Raw genomic sequence first — 16,511 nt, 5'->3', positions numbered from 1 at the left:
TCTGTATGACAGTGCTGGCCACTGGATAAACACTGTCTGAGAGCCAGATGCAGCTTCTGCACATCTGTTTGAACAGCAGCAGCAGCCAGGGGTAGTGTCTCCAACTGCCTCAGGTTCATGGGGCAGCTCCATCCCTTGTCACCATGCTCTGGTGTCACAGCTGCATCCACCAGGATCCTGCAGGAGCTGGTGACAGCCCAGTCTGCCCAGTGCTTCAGAGCCCTGGGTGCAGGGACCAGCTGTTGGGAGCTGCAACATCACACCAGTGTTGCTCTTTGATCTGACCTGGTTCCCATGGACAGCCCAGGTGGAGCTGCCTGGTGTGCCACAGCACTCCCAGCTTGGGGCCAGCTCCTGCAGAACTGATCTGCAGTGCTGGCTCCCTGCATAGCTGCTGGCAGTGTCCTTCAGTCATCCCAGCTGATTCAAGTTCCTGGAGTCAAAAGCTGGACATTGGAAGTTCCTTAATAACTTCCCTTCTCCATGAACTTAGCTATTGTACTTCTGGGAGCCTCCCAAAGCCAAAGTCCTCCAAGTGCAGGAACTCCTCCAGCAGCAGACATTTGAAACAAAACAAACAGAATTCAGGCACTGCCTATTTTTAACCTTCCAAAGATAATAGAGTTGATGTGGTTGCTTTGTCTACCTGTTTCTCCCTCTGTCTGTTCCAAATCATAGTTTTGGCACATATTTATTAATTGCAGACTAATTTCAGGGAACATCAGCCCTTGACTATGTTTCTGTGACTTCTTGAAGTGTTCTGCACAGAGCAGAACACTGGACGCCAGGCTGGCACTTGTCCATGAAAAGGCTGCAGGTCCCTGGATCAGGTGGCCAGCTAGTCAGGGAGAGAATGGCGAACTCAGGATTAGCCCCATCATGTTCTGCCCCCTGCCCAGGTGGTGATGGCAATGTGGACAGGATGGGAAGGAGGATCTAGAGGTGCTGCAGAGCATGGGGAAGTGGTGACACACGTAGAAGGAGGCAGTTGGATGTGCTGTGATGGGTGAAACAAACACAGGGAGGAAAAACACAAATGTACTGAGAATCAGCCTTCTGCTCCTTATGGATCTCCTGCCTTTCTCTAGGAATGCCAAGGACCCAGAACAGAGCCCTCAGGCTGCCCTGCCCCCATCTCCCCCCGGGAGTTCAGCGTGGTTTGTGACAACATGCTGCAGGGCCTGGGGCGCTACCTGCGCTGCCTGGGCGTGGATGTCCGGCTACTGGACAATGAGGATGACCACAGGAAAGCTGCTGAGGTGAGTTCACAGCTCCCATTTCCATGGGGACATGCTGGGGCTTACTAGGAAGCTGCTCTGGAGCTCAGGCTGCAGGAGGTGCCCTGTGGGTCCCTCTTTCCATCACTGTGCTGAGTTCCAGCTCTCTGGGTCACTCCGGGCTCTGGCAGCTGGAATCAACTGGTCCCTGCAGTGGTATGTGGCCTTGGTTATCCACTTCCAGGAAAGAGAAGGGGAGCAGAAAGAGACTGCTATGATCTCACTCTTACATGTGTCTGTGTTTTTGGCAGCTGGGGCAGTTTGAGTCATGAGAAGAACACAAGTGGAGGGTAAAGAAGTTAGAATCACAAAATGGTTTGGTTTGACTTGAAAAGGACCTTAAAGACCAACCCCCAAAGATGTGACCAAGTGTCTTTGGGGATGCTGTGTGTTTGCAAAAAGGCAAAAGTCAGTAAAAGGAACCAACATTCACTTAGATTTCTAATGCACTCCAGTTTGGGTTTACAGGGAAGGTATTTGTCTGCCTTATGTACAGGTCAGTTGGGCAGAACCATAATCTGAAAATGCCTGTTAATACAGAAGGGAGAATGTCCTTAATCAATGGCCATGTAACATCATGGCTGGTCTTGTGAGATGACCCAAAGGTGATCAACCACAACTTGCAGTGATATCTGGGAAAGGAAGAGGGGACCATGAGTATTGCTCTGGGCTCCCATAACAAGTCTGCCCCTCTGCCTACCGGATGAGAGACAAATGCTGCTTCATTTCAGGCACATTTCAGTCCCAGGAGTGCAGATCACAGAATCACAGAATCTCCTGAGCTGGAAAGGACCCACAAGGATCATTGAGAACAGCTCCTAGCCCTGCACAGACACCCCAACAATCCCAATCCCTGGCAGTGCTGTCCAAATGCTCCTGGAGCTCTGGCAGCCTCGGGGCCGTGCCCATTCCTTTGGGAGCCTGGGCAGTGCCCAGCACCCTCTGGGGGAAGAACCTTTCTCTGATCTCCAGCCTGAGCCTGTCCTGACACAATGTCAGGCCATTCCCTCAAGTCCTGTCCCTGGTCATAGAGAACAGAGATAAGTGTCTTCCTTTCCTTTTCCCCTCACCAGGAAGTTTTGGTTGCAATGAGGTCTCCCCTCAGTCTCCTTTTCTCCAGGTTGAACATACCAAGTGTCCTCAGCCACTTCTCATACAGCCTCCCCTCAAGGCCCTTCACCATCTTCATTGCCCTCCTTTGGATACTCTTTAATGGCATAATGTCTTTCTTATACGGTGCTGCCCAAAACTGCACTTGGCTTGAGGTGAGGCCACCCCAGCCCAGAGCAGGGCAGGACTATCTCCTCCCTTGACTAGCCCAGGATGCCAGGCCTGATACTCCCAGGACACAGATGTTCTTCCTGGCTCCAGGGCACTGCTGACTCACATCCAACTTTCTGTCAACCAGCACCCCCAGGTCCCCTCCCAAGGTGCTGCTCTCCAGCATCTTCTTCTCCAGTCTGTTTCTATACCAGGGTTGCCCCACCCCAAGTGCAGAATCTAACATTTTCCATTGTTGAACTTCATGTGGTTGGTGATTGCCAATTCTTTAAATTGGCCAGGTCTCCCAGAGGGCCTCCCTGCCTTCGAGGGAGTCAACAGAGATATCCAGCCCACATAGTGTGTGCTATCAAATGTGCATAGATCACCCGGCCTGGTGTGCAGGATGTTTCCTCTTCAGGTGTCTGCTTGGCCTGAATCCGGGGCAGGCTCTAACTTCTGCAGAAATAATTAATATCTCCTCCCTGCCAAACTTGCACAAGTTATTTAAACAAACTGGTTCTCAGTGCTTCCCCCCAGAGCCCCGTCTCCAGTTCCCATCCCCATCCCTTATCGTGCCACGGACAGGATGTTTGACATTGCTTTCTCTATGGTGACCGGACAAACATCCTTTCACTATCAAAAGCCCTTGGAGTGTTACTGTATTGCAGAGCCTTTGATCTGGGCTTGGATAATCAAAGATAAAAATAGACTCCTCCCACCCTGTTTTATATCTGGCTGGTCCTGATTGAATCAAAGTTCAATGTTGACCCCGCTACGCCCAAAAACTTGGGAATGTTATTGCAAAGGCCAGCAGAGGGTTTGGATCCTGGTCACTGAGTACAAGACAGATGATTTGGGTGTTGTCCCGGCACAGTCTCAAACCGGTGTCACTAGGAACACCTAAGAGTGTACAGCATTAGTGTTTGCTCTTCATTAAAGTCTTTTCAATCGAATGATTTATCAGTCATACTACACTTCTCCTTGTGCCAAGAACTCCTGCAACACCTGGCATTTGCTCTTTACTGTTCTCATTCCTTTTCTTTGTTAAAGTGGCTTCAAGTACTTGTGGGCAGGTGGATCTGGTCCTTCACCCTCTGTTATTTGGGATTAAGCTTAAAAGCCTGAGAACTTCTCAGCTGTGCTTGGGCAGTTATGGATTTTATTAATTTTTTTGCTTAGGGTAGCACATGTGGCAGGAATTGGTTTGGCAACCCCCATTCCCATGGATGTGAAACCTGTGTCCTGTGTTCCGCTTCATATTGTGCTGTTGTTATTGACTAAACATTTTATCTTGGACTTGTCATGGTGCGTTTATCATGCCAGATCTGCAGAGGTGTGAGAGCAGGGCCTCTGGCACCACGATCCACTGGATCCCCTCTGGCTGACCAGATTTAATGGTGGAGTTGGCAGTGCTGGGTTAATGGTTAGACTCAATGACCTGGGAGGTCTTTCCCAGCCTTAATGATTCTGTGGTTCTGTTTATCTCCTGTAAGATGCTACCAGCTTATAATCTGTGATTTAATGATGCCATTATGATGCCATAATGATGCCATGACTGGAGAAGTATCTGATTAAAGTTGCCTGTCATAAGTGCAGATACGAAAAATCTTTAAAAATGGAAAAACAGTGGAAATTCATACTGAAAATGTCTCTGGTTAAATCTGTCCTTGTGTGAAAAGTGAAGAACTCACAGCATTTTAGCTCCTGTCCATGAGCCTCTCAGAAGGGCAGTGGGAGTGGTTTCATTAAGCCCTCTCACTTGATGGGGTGGCCGTGTTGTTTTTCCCATGTTACCATGCTGTCCTATATGCTGTAGCACATGCACGCACCTATGTAGCATAGCAGGTCTGCAGCTGGGGGTGGAATTCGTTCCAGATGTGCTGGACAAGCTCCTTTACCTGACACTATTTGCAGCCTGTGCACTGAGAGCTGGCGGGACCCACCACGTGCTGTCCCCACATCTCCTTGCCAGTGAGCACTACCCAGTCCTGCACCTCGGGCAGGGCCTTTGCAGAACTTGGGGCAGTGGCCCAGACTGGCCCGAGCCTAGGTCTCTGCTGTATGGCCTCTCTGAAGAAGGGCTGTGTGCATCCAACCATTCCTCCCCAGGGATCCTGACTTCAGCTCCAGGCAATCCATGGGCTAAAGAATGTGGAGATTCCATCTCTGGGATGCAGCAGGTTCTGCGTATGCAGGTGCTGGTTTTGGGTAATCCACCCTTTACCTTTGCACTTAGTCCTATAAGCAACACATTATTTGCAATTAATACAAGTTTCCTTACATAAAATTGTGTCCCGTGCCTGTTGTGTTCCTACCCGGGTCTTTCATGCCTCATCCCTGGAAAATTCCAGGTGAAGTTGGATGGAGGCTCTGAGCAGCCTGACACACCTGAAGATGTCCCTGCTCACTGCAGGGGAGTTGGAACAGGATGACCTTTTAAAGATCCTTTCTATGCCAAACTATTCTATAATTCCATCTTGTCTTCTGTAAACTTCTCTTTGCAGAGAATCTTAAACCTATGTTTTGAATTTTCCAGATAATTGGAAGGGGATGGAAAAGTGGATGTCCCTGTTTTCTTTGCGGTTTTGCAGAATCAGGCAAAGCAGTGGGATCCTTCTCACACCATCCTTATAGGGTCACCCAGCAACCTGAGTGACTACAGTACATCCTCAGGGTAGGAGCAGAAGGTTTTAAGAAAATGTTGGTAGTCTCAGTTTTGTAATAAGACACTCAGTGGAATCTCAAAGCTGCTTCAGTTAAGTTCTGGGTTGGTTATTTTTTTAATGGACTTTGCTCTTGGTCTTCAAAATCATCCTCATCTCTAAGGATAATCTGATGTTAAAGCAAACCTGGTATCTTTTGAAGTATGCTAATAACCAGAAGGCAGGTAAAACTGGCTTCCTGAGGCTCCTGTGCTGTGGAAGATTCCATTGCAAGGTTACACCTACCCTCCAAACCTCCAGGTGAACCAGCAAGTCGCAGAGGAGGGCCAGGCTGGATGGATCTCAGGAGCCAGATAGAGCAGTGTGCACCCAGATCTAAATTGCCCTAGACTGATTTGGAGCCAAGTGACACAAAGGGGATTTTAATCCTGCAGTGAGCAGATCTTCACGTAATGGGGGAATCTAATCTTGGATCTTGTCTCAGCTTTGACTGACTTTTTCCATATTTTTTATGTAGATGACATTCTCCAGGTTTACTGGTCTTTATTTAGTCTGGTGGGGAGCTAAATTCACAGAGGGCAGATGAAGAGCTGTGTTACTTTTAAGATCAAGACTTGGCTTTTGATGTTTGGTAAGCAGGAGGAGAAGGTCTTTCATTGAAGACCTTGATACAAATGGGTCTGCACAGAGAAACAAAATTGGGTAGATGGTTTTGGTGTGACACTTAAGGCCATGTTAAAAAATCCTGTGATAACTCAGTGCAATTTATACTTTTCAGGAATGCTGAAGAGAAGATTAGGGAGGGCTGGACTGAGGGTTCTCAGATCTGTTAAACTCTTGGTTTACTATATCTTTTAAAAAAGCCTGGGATTACAGGGAGGGGCTCTGGGTTTGGGCTGGGTTTTGTGATCCCCTTCTCTAGCAGATCCTTGTCTGGGTGCTTTCCCAGTGCATATCCTGGGGCAGACACTTTCTGTCCACTCCCTTTTGGACTGAAGTGGGGCCTTGCTGGCCCAGGCTCAGGATCACTGCAAGGGAGACACAGCTTTTCCTGTACTGCAGTTTGGTTCTTTAAGGACATGTGGCATTGCCCAATGTGTCTTGCACAGACTTGGCAAAGTTTAACTTACAAATCCACAGCCTTGTGCTGCTGTTTTTCAGAACCTCCTCTGGCCTTGGTTCAGTTCACTTTAGGTTGTCACGAATCATCCTGCTGCTGGTGCTGGCTTGAAAACAAAGGGGCTCTGTCTGCCCTCTGTCCTCAGTCATTGCCCTTCCAGGTCTCTCTGACAGTAATTCCTGTGGGTTCATTCATTTCTGCAGGATGGAAGTTGGCTGAACAGACAGGCACGTTAAGCGCTAATCAGTAATACCAACAGATCAGGGAGTGCTTTCTATCCAGAAGGTCTGAGCCTTTTCCAGAGGAAGTTGATATTATCTTTGTAATAGATTGTGAAACTGAGGCCAATGCCCTCTCTGCAGCACTTGGGCTGGAGCACAGGTCCCTGACATCCATGCCAAATTGCTGCCCTGGGTCTTCTTTTCCTCTCATTTGCATCCCTGACCACACATCCCCCCATGGTCCCAGTGCTGCCTTCCCTTGTTGCTTTTGGAGGAAAAGAAGGAATTTGTGTCCTTTTCTCCAGCACATACCTTCTGTGGTCTCAGTCAGATGTGTGCTATCACATGGCTTTTCTAGCTCTGCATGCTTCTCCCAGTCACTGTTCCAGAGGCAGAAAAACATGTTGGAAGAGTTATTGCTTTTCTCCTTTTTATTTGATGTTCTTTGCCTGTCTCTGCAGAGCCATTTAGATAAGGGAATTTATCAAGCTTGAACTAATTAACCCTGGATGCAGAAAGTCGGAATGGAGTGTTCCAGCTGTGAAATCCTCAGACTTACCCTGAAGCAAACATGGGTCTGGAGGAATTTCACATCCCTTTTCCTTTGTTGGCAAATCCCTGTGGTGACCTTTTGCTGTTGACTTACCAGACTTCCCTCACTAACATGCCACAAGGGTGCTGTGGTGGCTGCTCAGTAGCAGAACTGCATGGGGAGTCTGTGCTGCCCCTTCAAGGCTCCTGTTCTTAGAGGTTTTTTCTTTTATTGAGAGAGAGAGGGTTGATTTTGAAAGAAATTCAGTAATTTTGCCTCTAGAAAGATGCTTTAGAAGTTGCTGCCAATTGCTTTCTCAGTGCAGAACTTTCAACCAAAGAGTGACTTCACAACTAAAGGAGCAAAGCAGATACCTGAAAGCTCAGGAAGAAGAAAAAATGAAAAAACAGGTTGTTTAGCTGCCTGCATGGGGCCTTCAGAGCCTTCTCCCCCTTGTTTCCTGTTGCTACTGGTCCAGTGAGTCTTAAAAGAATGACTACCCAAGACAAAGCTTAAAAGTCATGGTTGGTTTGTCTGGTGCTCCCTGGCTGTGCTCGCTGGTGTCTCTCTGGGAAGTGTAGCAGGACTCTGATCCCAAATATGTCTTCCTGCCAAGGGTAGAGATGGATCCAGAGAGAGCTGCTGCATTCTGAACCAGATGAGAGACCTCCACGACACACATCTGGAGTCAGTGAAAAACACGAGGGCTTCCAACAGAATCCAAGCCAGAGGAGAGAAATAACCTCATGCCTCCTTCAAAGCACTGATCTCTTGTCAGCAGGATCAGAGCTGAGTCCTGGTTCCCATGGGAATCCTTGGGAATCCTCCTATTGCTGCAGCCATGAGGCTCTGTCCCTCCTCCAGGAGGGTGAGGGGTGACAGGGATGGGTGTCATTCAGTCATATGAAGGAAGGTCAGTCACACTTCCACTCTTGCAGCTCCAGGTTGTGTCTCCCTTTGGCATCGACCCCTCAGCAGTGTCCCCAGCCCTGTGAAGGTCAGCAGGGCAGATGAGGAGCTCCCTGGTAACTCAGCATAGACCTTCCACCTGAAGGACCAGCCCTCTGACAAAAGTTCAGGATTGCAAGTCAAGAGGTGATAAACTCTATGGGAGATGTTCCCTGCAGCCTGGAAAGGTGCATAATTCATGTGTATTGGGTTGCCAGGACAATAATACCCTCCTTCTCTAAGGAGCATTTTTTGTTAAGGATATGAAGTTTGCAGACACATTTCATGATACTTTTTTTTTCAGGAATTACCTGCTTAGGTTTTTGTTTCCTTTTTCCCTTGTGCAGTAGAACTGTTTCCTTCTTTGTGACCCAGACTGCGGAAATAGAAATAGTCTGGGTTAAGGGAGAAAAAGAAAAGATTTGTTTTGGATAGGATTGTTTCGAGGTGGAATGGTTCCCTGGGCCATCTGTGGTATGGGTACACCAGCATCTTGTTCCTGCATGTGGGAGATGAGGCAGGGATTGGCAGGGAGAGGACGAGGGGTGAGCCATACATTGAGCTGCTGTTGCTCTCAGGTCTTGGCCAGGTGTGGGCTGACACTGAGAGAAACACTTGATATCTCCAGTTCACCTTCTCTCTTCTGTGACTGCAAATAAACTTGAATTCAGTGTAACTTCAGCCTCTGTTCATTTGGATTTTTACCATTTTTTCCAGATTGCCCGACAGGAAGGAAGAGTCATTTTGACCTCTGGACTCCCATATCAGACTGTGAGTGTTCTGAGCTGCTGGTGTGTTTCTGGCACTGATCATTGCGTGGTCTGGGGTGTGCAGGGGAGACAAGAGGAAAAGGCAGACGTGAATGCAACAGCTGGCTTGGCTTTTTCATGTTTTCTCCATTAAAAGCTACATTTAGGGTCTTCAGAGGTTTGCTGTTCTCAACCACCAAGGCTCAGGGTGAAATGCCTTTTTATACTTATTCTCAGTCCTTCATCAGTGGGGAGAGTGATTGCTCTCCATTGGGGGCGGGAGTGGAAGTTAAGCCAAGCAATTCATAATAGTGTGTTTCTGTCTGGTCTCACTGGCAGGTGAAAGGCAGCTCAATTCCTGTGCTTTTTATCCCAGAGATTTTTGCTTGCTGGCTGGCTCCACACTGACAGAGTTTCAACCCTCAGGAACAATTCTTCAGGCTTGGAAGGGAGAGATTGGAAGGTCCCAAGCATGGGTCTGGTGGAAGCTGGAGAGGTTTTTTGTTGCTATAGATAAACAGAAAAGCCAAAGCAAAGCCCAACCTTGCCCTCAGCACCAGCTGTTCAGAGCTGTTCACAGACACGTTTCAAAATGCAGTGTTGAACCTGCCAAGTCAGTGCTTGCAATGCTGTGATGTCCTGCTGCAGGTCCTTTGCAATTTTTTACTGCCCAAAAATCCATTTGGAAGAATGAAATCATTCTGGAGGTCTGTTCATTCGAGTCAAGGTGCAGGACTTCCTTGTCACAAACTGTCAGTATAAAGTCTCCCAGCTACTCAGGCAGCTAGACAGAATATTTGCAAAATAGGGGTGGTTGATTTCCTATGGAAAATCTGAGTGTGGAATAAAACTCCCCCTATAATGGGACACTGTGAGGCAGGTGCACCCACCCTGCAGGTTCCTTGAGCCTACAGCGGGTGGAATAGGGAATTCAGCATCCAGCATCATCTTGTTTGGCAGAGCTGCAATTTCAAATTACTGTGTAGGAATTGCAGAAGAGAAATAACTGCTTCCAGGGTACAATACTCCTGGGAAATGTCCGGTTCCCTCAGTTCCCTTGCCTTTGGATGCCCTCCAAAAGGACAGGATGGCTCTTCTGGGCTCCTTAACTGGCTGATCCCACTCCTAGGAGTCCTTAGCATGGTCATGAAGAAGTCTGGGACTTCACTCCCAGATGCAGTCTCTCTTCAGAGTGTGGAACAAACACTGAAGGACTGCCCACATAACCCCTTCAAATTTCTTGGCTCTCAGGGAACTCCAGATGAAACATCTGTGTGAATCAGAGGGTCACTGGACATTGTTTCCTCATTTTGCTTTGACACACTCTGTGAGATCTAGCCAAGTTTTATCAGAAAACTGGGATTGAATACAGTATCCTTTTGCTGCCCCTGTCAGCACCACCTCACCAAATTATGAGTTTATGGGACTTGGGTATATTCTATAGAATAGAATAATGGAATTGTTAAGGTTGGAAAAGACCTTTAGGATGATCAAGTCCAGCTGTTAACCCAGCACCACTTCATGGTCCCCACTAAACCATGTCTCCAAGTGCCACATCCAGTTGACTCTTGAGCACTTCCAGAGATTATTCCAACGCAGACAATTCATTCCAATGCCTGACCACCTTTTTGTGAATACATGTTCCCTGAAATCCAATCTCAACCTTCCTTGAAGCATCTTGAGGCCATTTCCTCTTGTTCTGTCACTTGTTAGCTGGGAGAAGAGACCAACCCACCCCCCCAGCCGCATCCTTCTGTCAGGGAATTGTAGAGAATGAGAAGGTGCCCCCGAGCCTCCCCTTCTCCAGCCTAAATCATGTTTCATACACATAAAATCATGCACTGCTTCAGGAGTCAGAGCTCTTGCAGAAGTGGTTGTTAGGTTAACAATTGTGGTGCTCAGATCAGAATTCAGATTGTGAACACACACTAACTCCAAGCATTATTCAGAATTCAAACCAAACCAAGAGTATCGGAACAGCCCCACATGCCCTGACGATCAGCCTCACTGGTGTCTCTGGTTTGCAGCTGCGCTCCCAGGTGGGAGAAGGAAGGTGTTTCTCTGTGAACTGCTCGGAGAAGGCAAAGGAACAGGCGCTGCAGGTGCTGAAGCACTTCAACGTGCAGGTGTCCCTGAGAGACATCTTCAGCCGCTGCCAGGTAGGACGAGGCTGGCTCGAGCCCCGGCTCCTGCCTGCTCACCGCTCCCTGCGCTGCCTTGGTGTTCTGGGCCTTGCTCTCGGTGTCTTCCTGGTTCCCAAGAGTTCTGCTTGAACTTTGGCAGCACCTGGCAAAGCCATGAGGAGTTCTGAGTGCAAACACCTCTGTGACATCCACAGTGCTGAGGGCTCAGTCAGAGGATCAGAGACTGCATCTGCAGCTTTGCTAGAAACTCGCCTGTTTTTCTGATTTTTGGCATCAACTGTCATGGTTGGACTCTCTTTGTTGCTGTGTTCTCTGTCTAGGACACATGCTGTTTTAATTATAAACCATGTTTAATTATGGCTCTGTGATTCTGTTAACACTTAATTACTTCAAATAGGAGGATTTTTTCATAGGACTTATTTTTTTCAGAAGCTATTAGGTTAATTCATGTCCATGCTAGTTGATGACTTCAGATTGTATTTGGCACTGGATATCTGTGGATTGCTGTTAAGAATAAATTTTGATTGTGTTAGCTCAAATCACCACCTCTTCCAATTTCACTCTTGTATTTGTTACAGCAACATGCCGAAATCTATCCCTTCCCAAACTGCAATATAAACCAACAGGGAACTTCAACATCTCTCACCTTATCAGTGTTTAAAGAGAGAAAAAGAAACAAGTTGGTTTTTCTTAGGGATAAATAAGCCAGTGAGTCTGGCTCGATGCCTCATGGTGGAGATCTGGGATTCCTGGCCCAGTGGAATTGCACAAGTCGTGTAGGAGCAGACAGACCAGAGAGTGTGTCCTGCGCCTCTGTTTATATCTGCTGTCAGATGTTGAAACTGGATCTGTAACTTACAGAGCAAATGAGAGTTGTCCAGCTGGGCAGGTTGGCTGTGAGAGAAGACTGATGAAACTCCCTGCAGGTTGTATCCAGAGAACAGGGGTTCATCTTACTGCAGGATAAATGGATATATTCAGCTATGAGATACTGCCTTCAGTCCTGTGGTTTTATTGTCCCAGAACAGATTGCAGTTATTATACACACATATATTTATAGTGGCACGCTGGCTTCTTGGCTGTTTTAAACAAACCTTTAAAAAACCTAGTGGATTCTCCAATTCCCTGACATCCCATAAAATAGCAGTGTTCGTCCTGATAGTTGTTGAAATACCACAAAAATAAGCACACACACATAAAAAAGAACCATGCTGCAGAAAACTCTGTGCTCTCTAATAAAGAGACTGTGCAGTAGACAATGGAAAACTGACCCCTCACCCAGGATCTGGTGTCTGGAACTGGTTAACTCTATATGTTTAGTACATGCTGTCTTAGTTTACAATATAAATAGAGGTAATCAATCTGTCTAGGAATATATACTAAGTGTTCTCTTACTTCCAGGAGAAATGTCTTCCCTGTAAATTGTGGTGGTGGAACAGCTGCATGTTTTATACCCCTCAGCATGAGAAGATGCTAATTTGTCAAATCTCTCCCTGTTCTGAATCATATTTACCTTCATTTAAGGCCTTAGCATTTTGGAGCTGATTTTGCTCAGTTGTCTCTGCAGACAGCACAAGTTTGGCTGATGTGCTGCTGGTGCCCTGAAGGAGAATCCCAGCTCTCCCAGCTGCACTTCCCGGAGCTGTGTGCAAGGGGAGCTGTGGGCAGCAAAGGGAGTAGGATCATCCTCCAGCACTGTAGAAGACTGTCAGCCCACATCAACAGTGGCAATTTCTGCCTTCAAGAGGGTGCTCTAGGCCTCCATGCCTACAGGAACCTCAGCAGTTCTTTTGTACGTCCTTCCTAAAACACCCTCATACTTTGCAAACCTACAATAATTTCACGAGTATAAGCCGCACCAGATTATAAGCCGCACTTTCATTCTCAGCGAGGATCCATGTGCAACAAAATAATGAATTAGTAATGGAATCGCGCGATCGTGGGGTTTACTGGCTCAGCTCGGGGCCCAATGGGCTTGGCTGCACTTGGGGCTGCTGACAGGGCCAGGTGGCCCAGATTGGCACCACTGCTTGGCAGGGCCGCCCAGCCAGCTGGCGCTGCCGCCACTGCTGCCGGCGCCAGGCTCACTCACCCCAGCCCGCCGCCTGCACCACCTCCACCAGGCTTGCCTGGCCCGGCGCTGCCCCACGGTGCCGGCAGGAGCCCGCTCCCCCTGCCGGGCAACAGAGTAACCAATTTGTAACAATCGCGTGATCACGGGTTTTACTGGCAGGTGCTCAATTCGTGAGCTCGACTCGGCCCGCGGCTCACACTTCCAGGTTGGCAAAATTCCGAACTTTGTTCATATATTGGACGCTCTGGAGTATAAGCCGCACTTCTGGGTTGGGACCAAAATTTTAGTCAAAAGGGTGCGGCTTATACTCATGAAATTACTGTAATGTGGCTTGATTAGGATGGAGGCCAGATCCTGAAACTGCTGAGCTGTGCTTGCCAGCCTGTCCATGCTGCTCCGTGGCTGGGGGCTCCCAGACTGCTCTGAGCTCTGCCCCTCCTTGCAGAGGACTTTGCTGAGGGGTGACAGAGTGGTGACAGAGAGTTTTGGCTGCCCCTGCAGTGGGGGAGCATGGTGGGCACACAAGCAGGGCTCCAGAAAGAGCTGAGTGCTGCTGTGTCCATGCTAGGCAGGAGGAGGAGGATGAGCAGTACTGATCCATGAGCTGGGCACCTCTCCTCCCTTTCCTGCATGGAGCTGGGCCTGAGCTACCAGGATGGGTTATCTGTGTCATCAGCCATGGCTGTGTGTCACAGCAAGCAATGTGGCATCCTGCCTGCTCTCTCTGTCTCATGGAGCAAGGGCTTGTTTTGTCTCCTGGGCTTCTGTTCGGTAAATGACTGGAGTGAATATGGCAGCAAATGTTGTCATAACAGTTAATGTGTGTAGTACAGAGAATGTGGTTAAAATAGGTCCTGATTCAATGTTGTACCCAAAACTGCTGGAAAATACATTTCCTCTGTCAGCTCCCTCAGCAGGGATGGACCGGTTGTCTTTTGCAGATGTAAAGAATGGGCTTGCTTTGTAACCCTGCCAAAATACTGCTGTTTCTTCTGTTAAAACAATGGCCAATATCGGCTACCTCTGGCCTAGAGCAGCAAGTGCACAGGGAATGTCATCCAGGGGCTGCTCAGCATTTCTGCTCCCACTTGTGCTGGGCTTCAGTTTGGTCACTCCAGTTAAAGACTCCAGGAATGGGGACTGCTGCCAAAGGTGTCGTAATGGTGCAGGAATGACCTTTTCATTCCATGTGTTCGTCAAGTGCTTGTCTTGGTTTGAAAGACAGGTGTCTGCTATGGAAGTCAGGAGCCTCTCTTGAAATGGAAAATGTACACTGCCTCCCTCCAAATTATTATAATTTGGAAATTAAGGAGCTCTCAGGCAAACATATGGGAATAGGAATAACAGTTCTTTATTAGAAAAATTTAAATAAAAATACAGTAATACAAGACAAAAAACCACTGCCAGAGTCATAATGCAACCTGACACCCTGTCAGTCAGGGTGCTAGTAGCAGTCTCATTAAATGGTGGCTGCAGTCCTCCTGTGATGACAGATATGGTTCTGTTGAGGCAGTGGTCCTGTAAAAGGGTGCAGTTTTCTTCTGGGATCTAGTGGAAAAAGGCTGCTCTGATGTTCCCAATCTCAGATTTTATCTAGGTAGTAAATGCTAGGCTCCTCCCCCTGGCTGGAGCATCTCCCAATGGGATGATGTAATTTTATCAGTCATGCACTGGGACTCAGTGGCCATCAACCAGAGATCTCTCCCTGGAGGGAAGATGAGTCGTGGAAAAGATAAAGAACACTGCCCCACCTGGTTTTTAACAGATGACCCATTAGCAGAAGATATGTCCCTGGAAATAAGGATCACCACCCCATCTTGTTTCAACAGATGGTGATAGAATAGATACTTTTGGTTACATCCTGCATTGCAACCCAAGACTGTAAGGCATTGTAAGGACTCCGTGATGATCCTGGGAAGCCACCCCTGCACAATAGCTGTAGCTGGGCCTGGTGCTGCCTTTGGTAAGGAATGTTTTAGTGGGGCTGAGTGAAAATAAGATTAATTTGATTTTTTGGTGACATGCAAAAAACCTCCATAGAAGTTCTACATTTCACAGCCTTAAAATGTTACAAACCCATTCCTTCTATTTGAAATGCAAATGTCATGTGCCTTTCCTCTGCACACATTTGAGGATCTTATGTGTTTCTTCATTTCACATAGCTGAAATACTTCCTTCAGGAAGGTGCAGTGTGAAATAATGCTTGGGGTTTCAGACATGATCAATTCAACACATCAAACCCTTACAGTAGTCAGGAAGATCTCTGTGGAGTTGTAGGGAGCTGTTGTGAGCAGCTTTAGGGTCACCTTACAGCCTAACTCATCCAGGAGATCAGTGGTGCTCTGTTCTCCACAGCTTGGAGAAGGTTCTAACACAGAACGAGCAGTTAAAGAAAGAAAAAACACCCACACCTGCTAAAGAAGATGGCTCCAGTGATGGGCACAGATAGCTGACAGCTGGGTCATTTCATAGCAGGATGAAATTCAGCTCCTCTCCCACGTCCATCCATTCACAGCAGTGGTTGTCTCCCACCCCCCTTCCTGGTGCTGTCCCAATTTGGGACATCTTGCTGTGACACTTGAGTATGGCCTGGTGGGATAGCAGGAGGACATGAACTCCATGTCTTCATGTAATTCCAGTCTCTTAAAGAAATTCTTGAGAACAACCATGTTTTGGCAGGATACATTACCTGGATGACTGGTGTGACTTCTGCCATCTTGCTTTTCCATGCCATGTGGTTGAAGGTCCACCCAAAGCAGGTGTGGGCTACACCCACACTTGGACTTGCCACTGTGCCAGGGCTTTGTCACTGCTTGGTGAGCCCCAGGGCACAGGACGTTTCATTCCCATGGCTGAGGTGTCTGGCCCAGCCAACTTGCGTCAGTGAAAGAACACTGGTGTGGAAGCAGATCAATGGAGGCTGCAGGGCTGGCAGGCTTGGGTTGAGCAGTGCTGCTGACAGGGAGGAATCCTGGCTTGACGATGATAAACTGAGGAGATAAACACTGCAAGCTTTACATCTTTATACCACAAGGGTTTGTCACTGTGGCTTGAAGGGACAACTGTGTTCAGTGTTGTTTGGGCTCACCAAGAAATTCCTCCTGGAATCTGAAAGAGCCTTGTGGTTAAAGTTTTCAAGTGCTGTAAAACCCTCACTAGTGTGAGGCTCTGCAGCTGGGTTTGGAGCCAGGAGGGCCTGTCCATCTGCAGAAAAGTTGTGCTGGGCTTTACTGAGAAGTGTAGCGGCTGCTCAGCTTAGTTCTGGGTCTGAGGCTTCACTCAGGTATGAGGGGGAAGTGGGCTGGGGGACCCAGGTTCTGCAGAGCTGCTGTGCCACCCCCACCTCCCCTGGGCCTCTCTTTCCTTTCTCACCCTCTGTTTGACTTGACCCTTTAGCCTTTAAGCTGGCCGGGGCAAGGACCCCTCTTGAGCAATACCTAACGCAACAGGAGGCTGATCCCAGGTGAGGTTTCAAGGCTTTCCTGCAAGGAAAAATTATTGCAGTTATATCCCCCACAAA

At 48.0% G+C, this 16,511-nt stretch overlaps 1 protein-coding gene across 6 annotated transcripts in view; it reads left to right on the top strand.

Annotated features, from left to right (window-relative positions):
- The window catches only part of EXD3 (exonuclease 3'-5' domain containing 3), a 256,655-nt gene that overhangs the window by 126,117 nt on the left and 114,027 nt on the right, over positions 1 to 16,511 (top strand). For 4 of the 6 annotated variants that reach the window (XM_033077471.1, XM_033077473.1, XM_033077470.1 and 1 more), the window contains 3 exons: positions 1,089 to 1,259; positions 8,742 to 8,795; positions 10,801 to 10,932. In XM_033077471.1, coding sequence (XP_032933362.1) covers positions 1,089 to 1,259; positions 8,742 to 8,795; positions 10,801 to 10,932 — 357 coding nt within the window. Of the gene's footprint in view, positions 1 to 1,088; positions 1,260 to 8,741; positions 8,796 to 10,800; positions 10,933 to 11,056; positions 11,448 to 16,511 lie in introns of those variants that run through there. The other 2 variants (XM_033077475.1, XM_033077472.1) reach the window with 2 other exon arrangements.

This window comes from Catharus ustulatus, chromosome 21 (genome assembly GCF_009819885.2).
Source record: "Catharus ustulatus isolate bCatUst1 chromosome 21, bCatUst1.pri.v2, whole genome shotgun sequence".
NCBI classification, from domain to species: domain Eukaryota; kingdom Metazoa; phylum Chordata; class Aves; order Passeriformes; family Turdidae; genus Catharus; species Catharus ustulatus.
The sequence above is the reverse complement of the archived record's forward strand: the minus strand, read 5'-3'. Positions and strand labels throughout refer to the sequence as shown.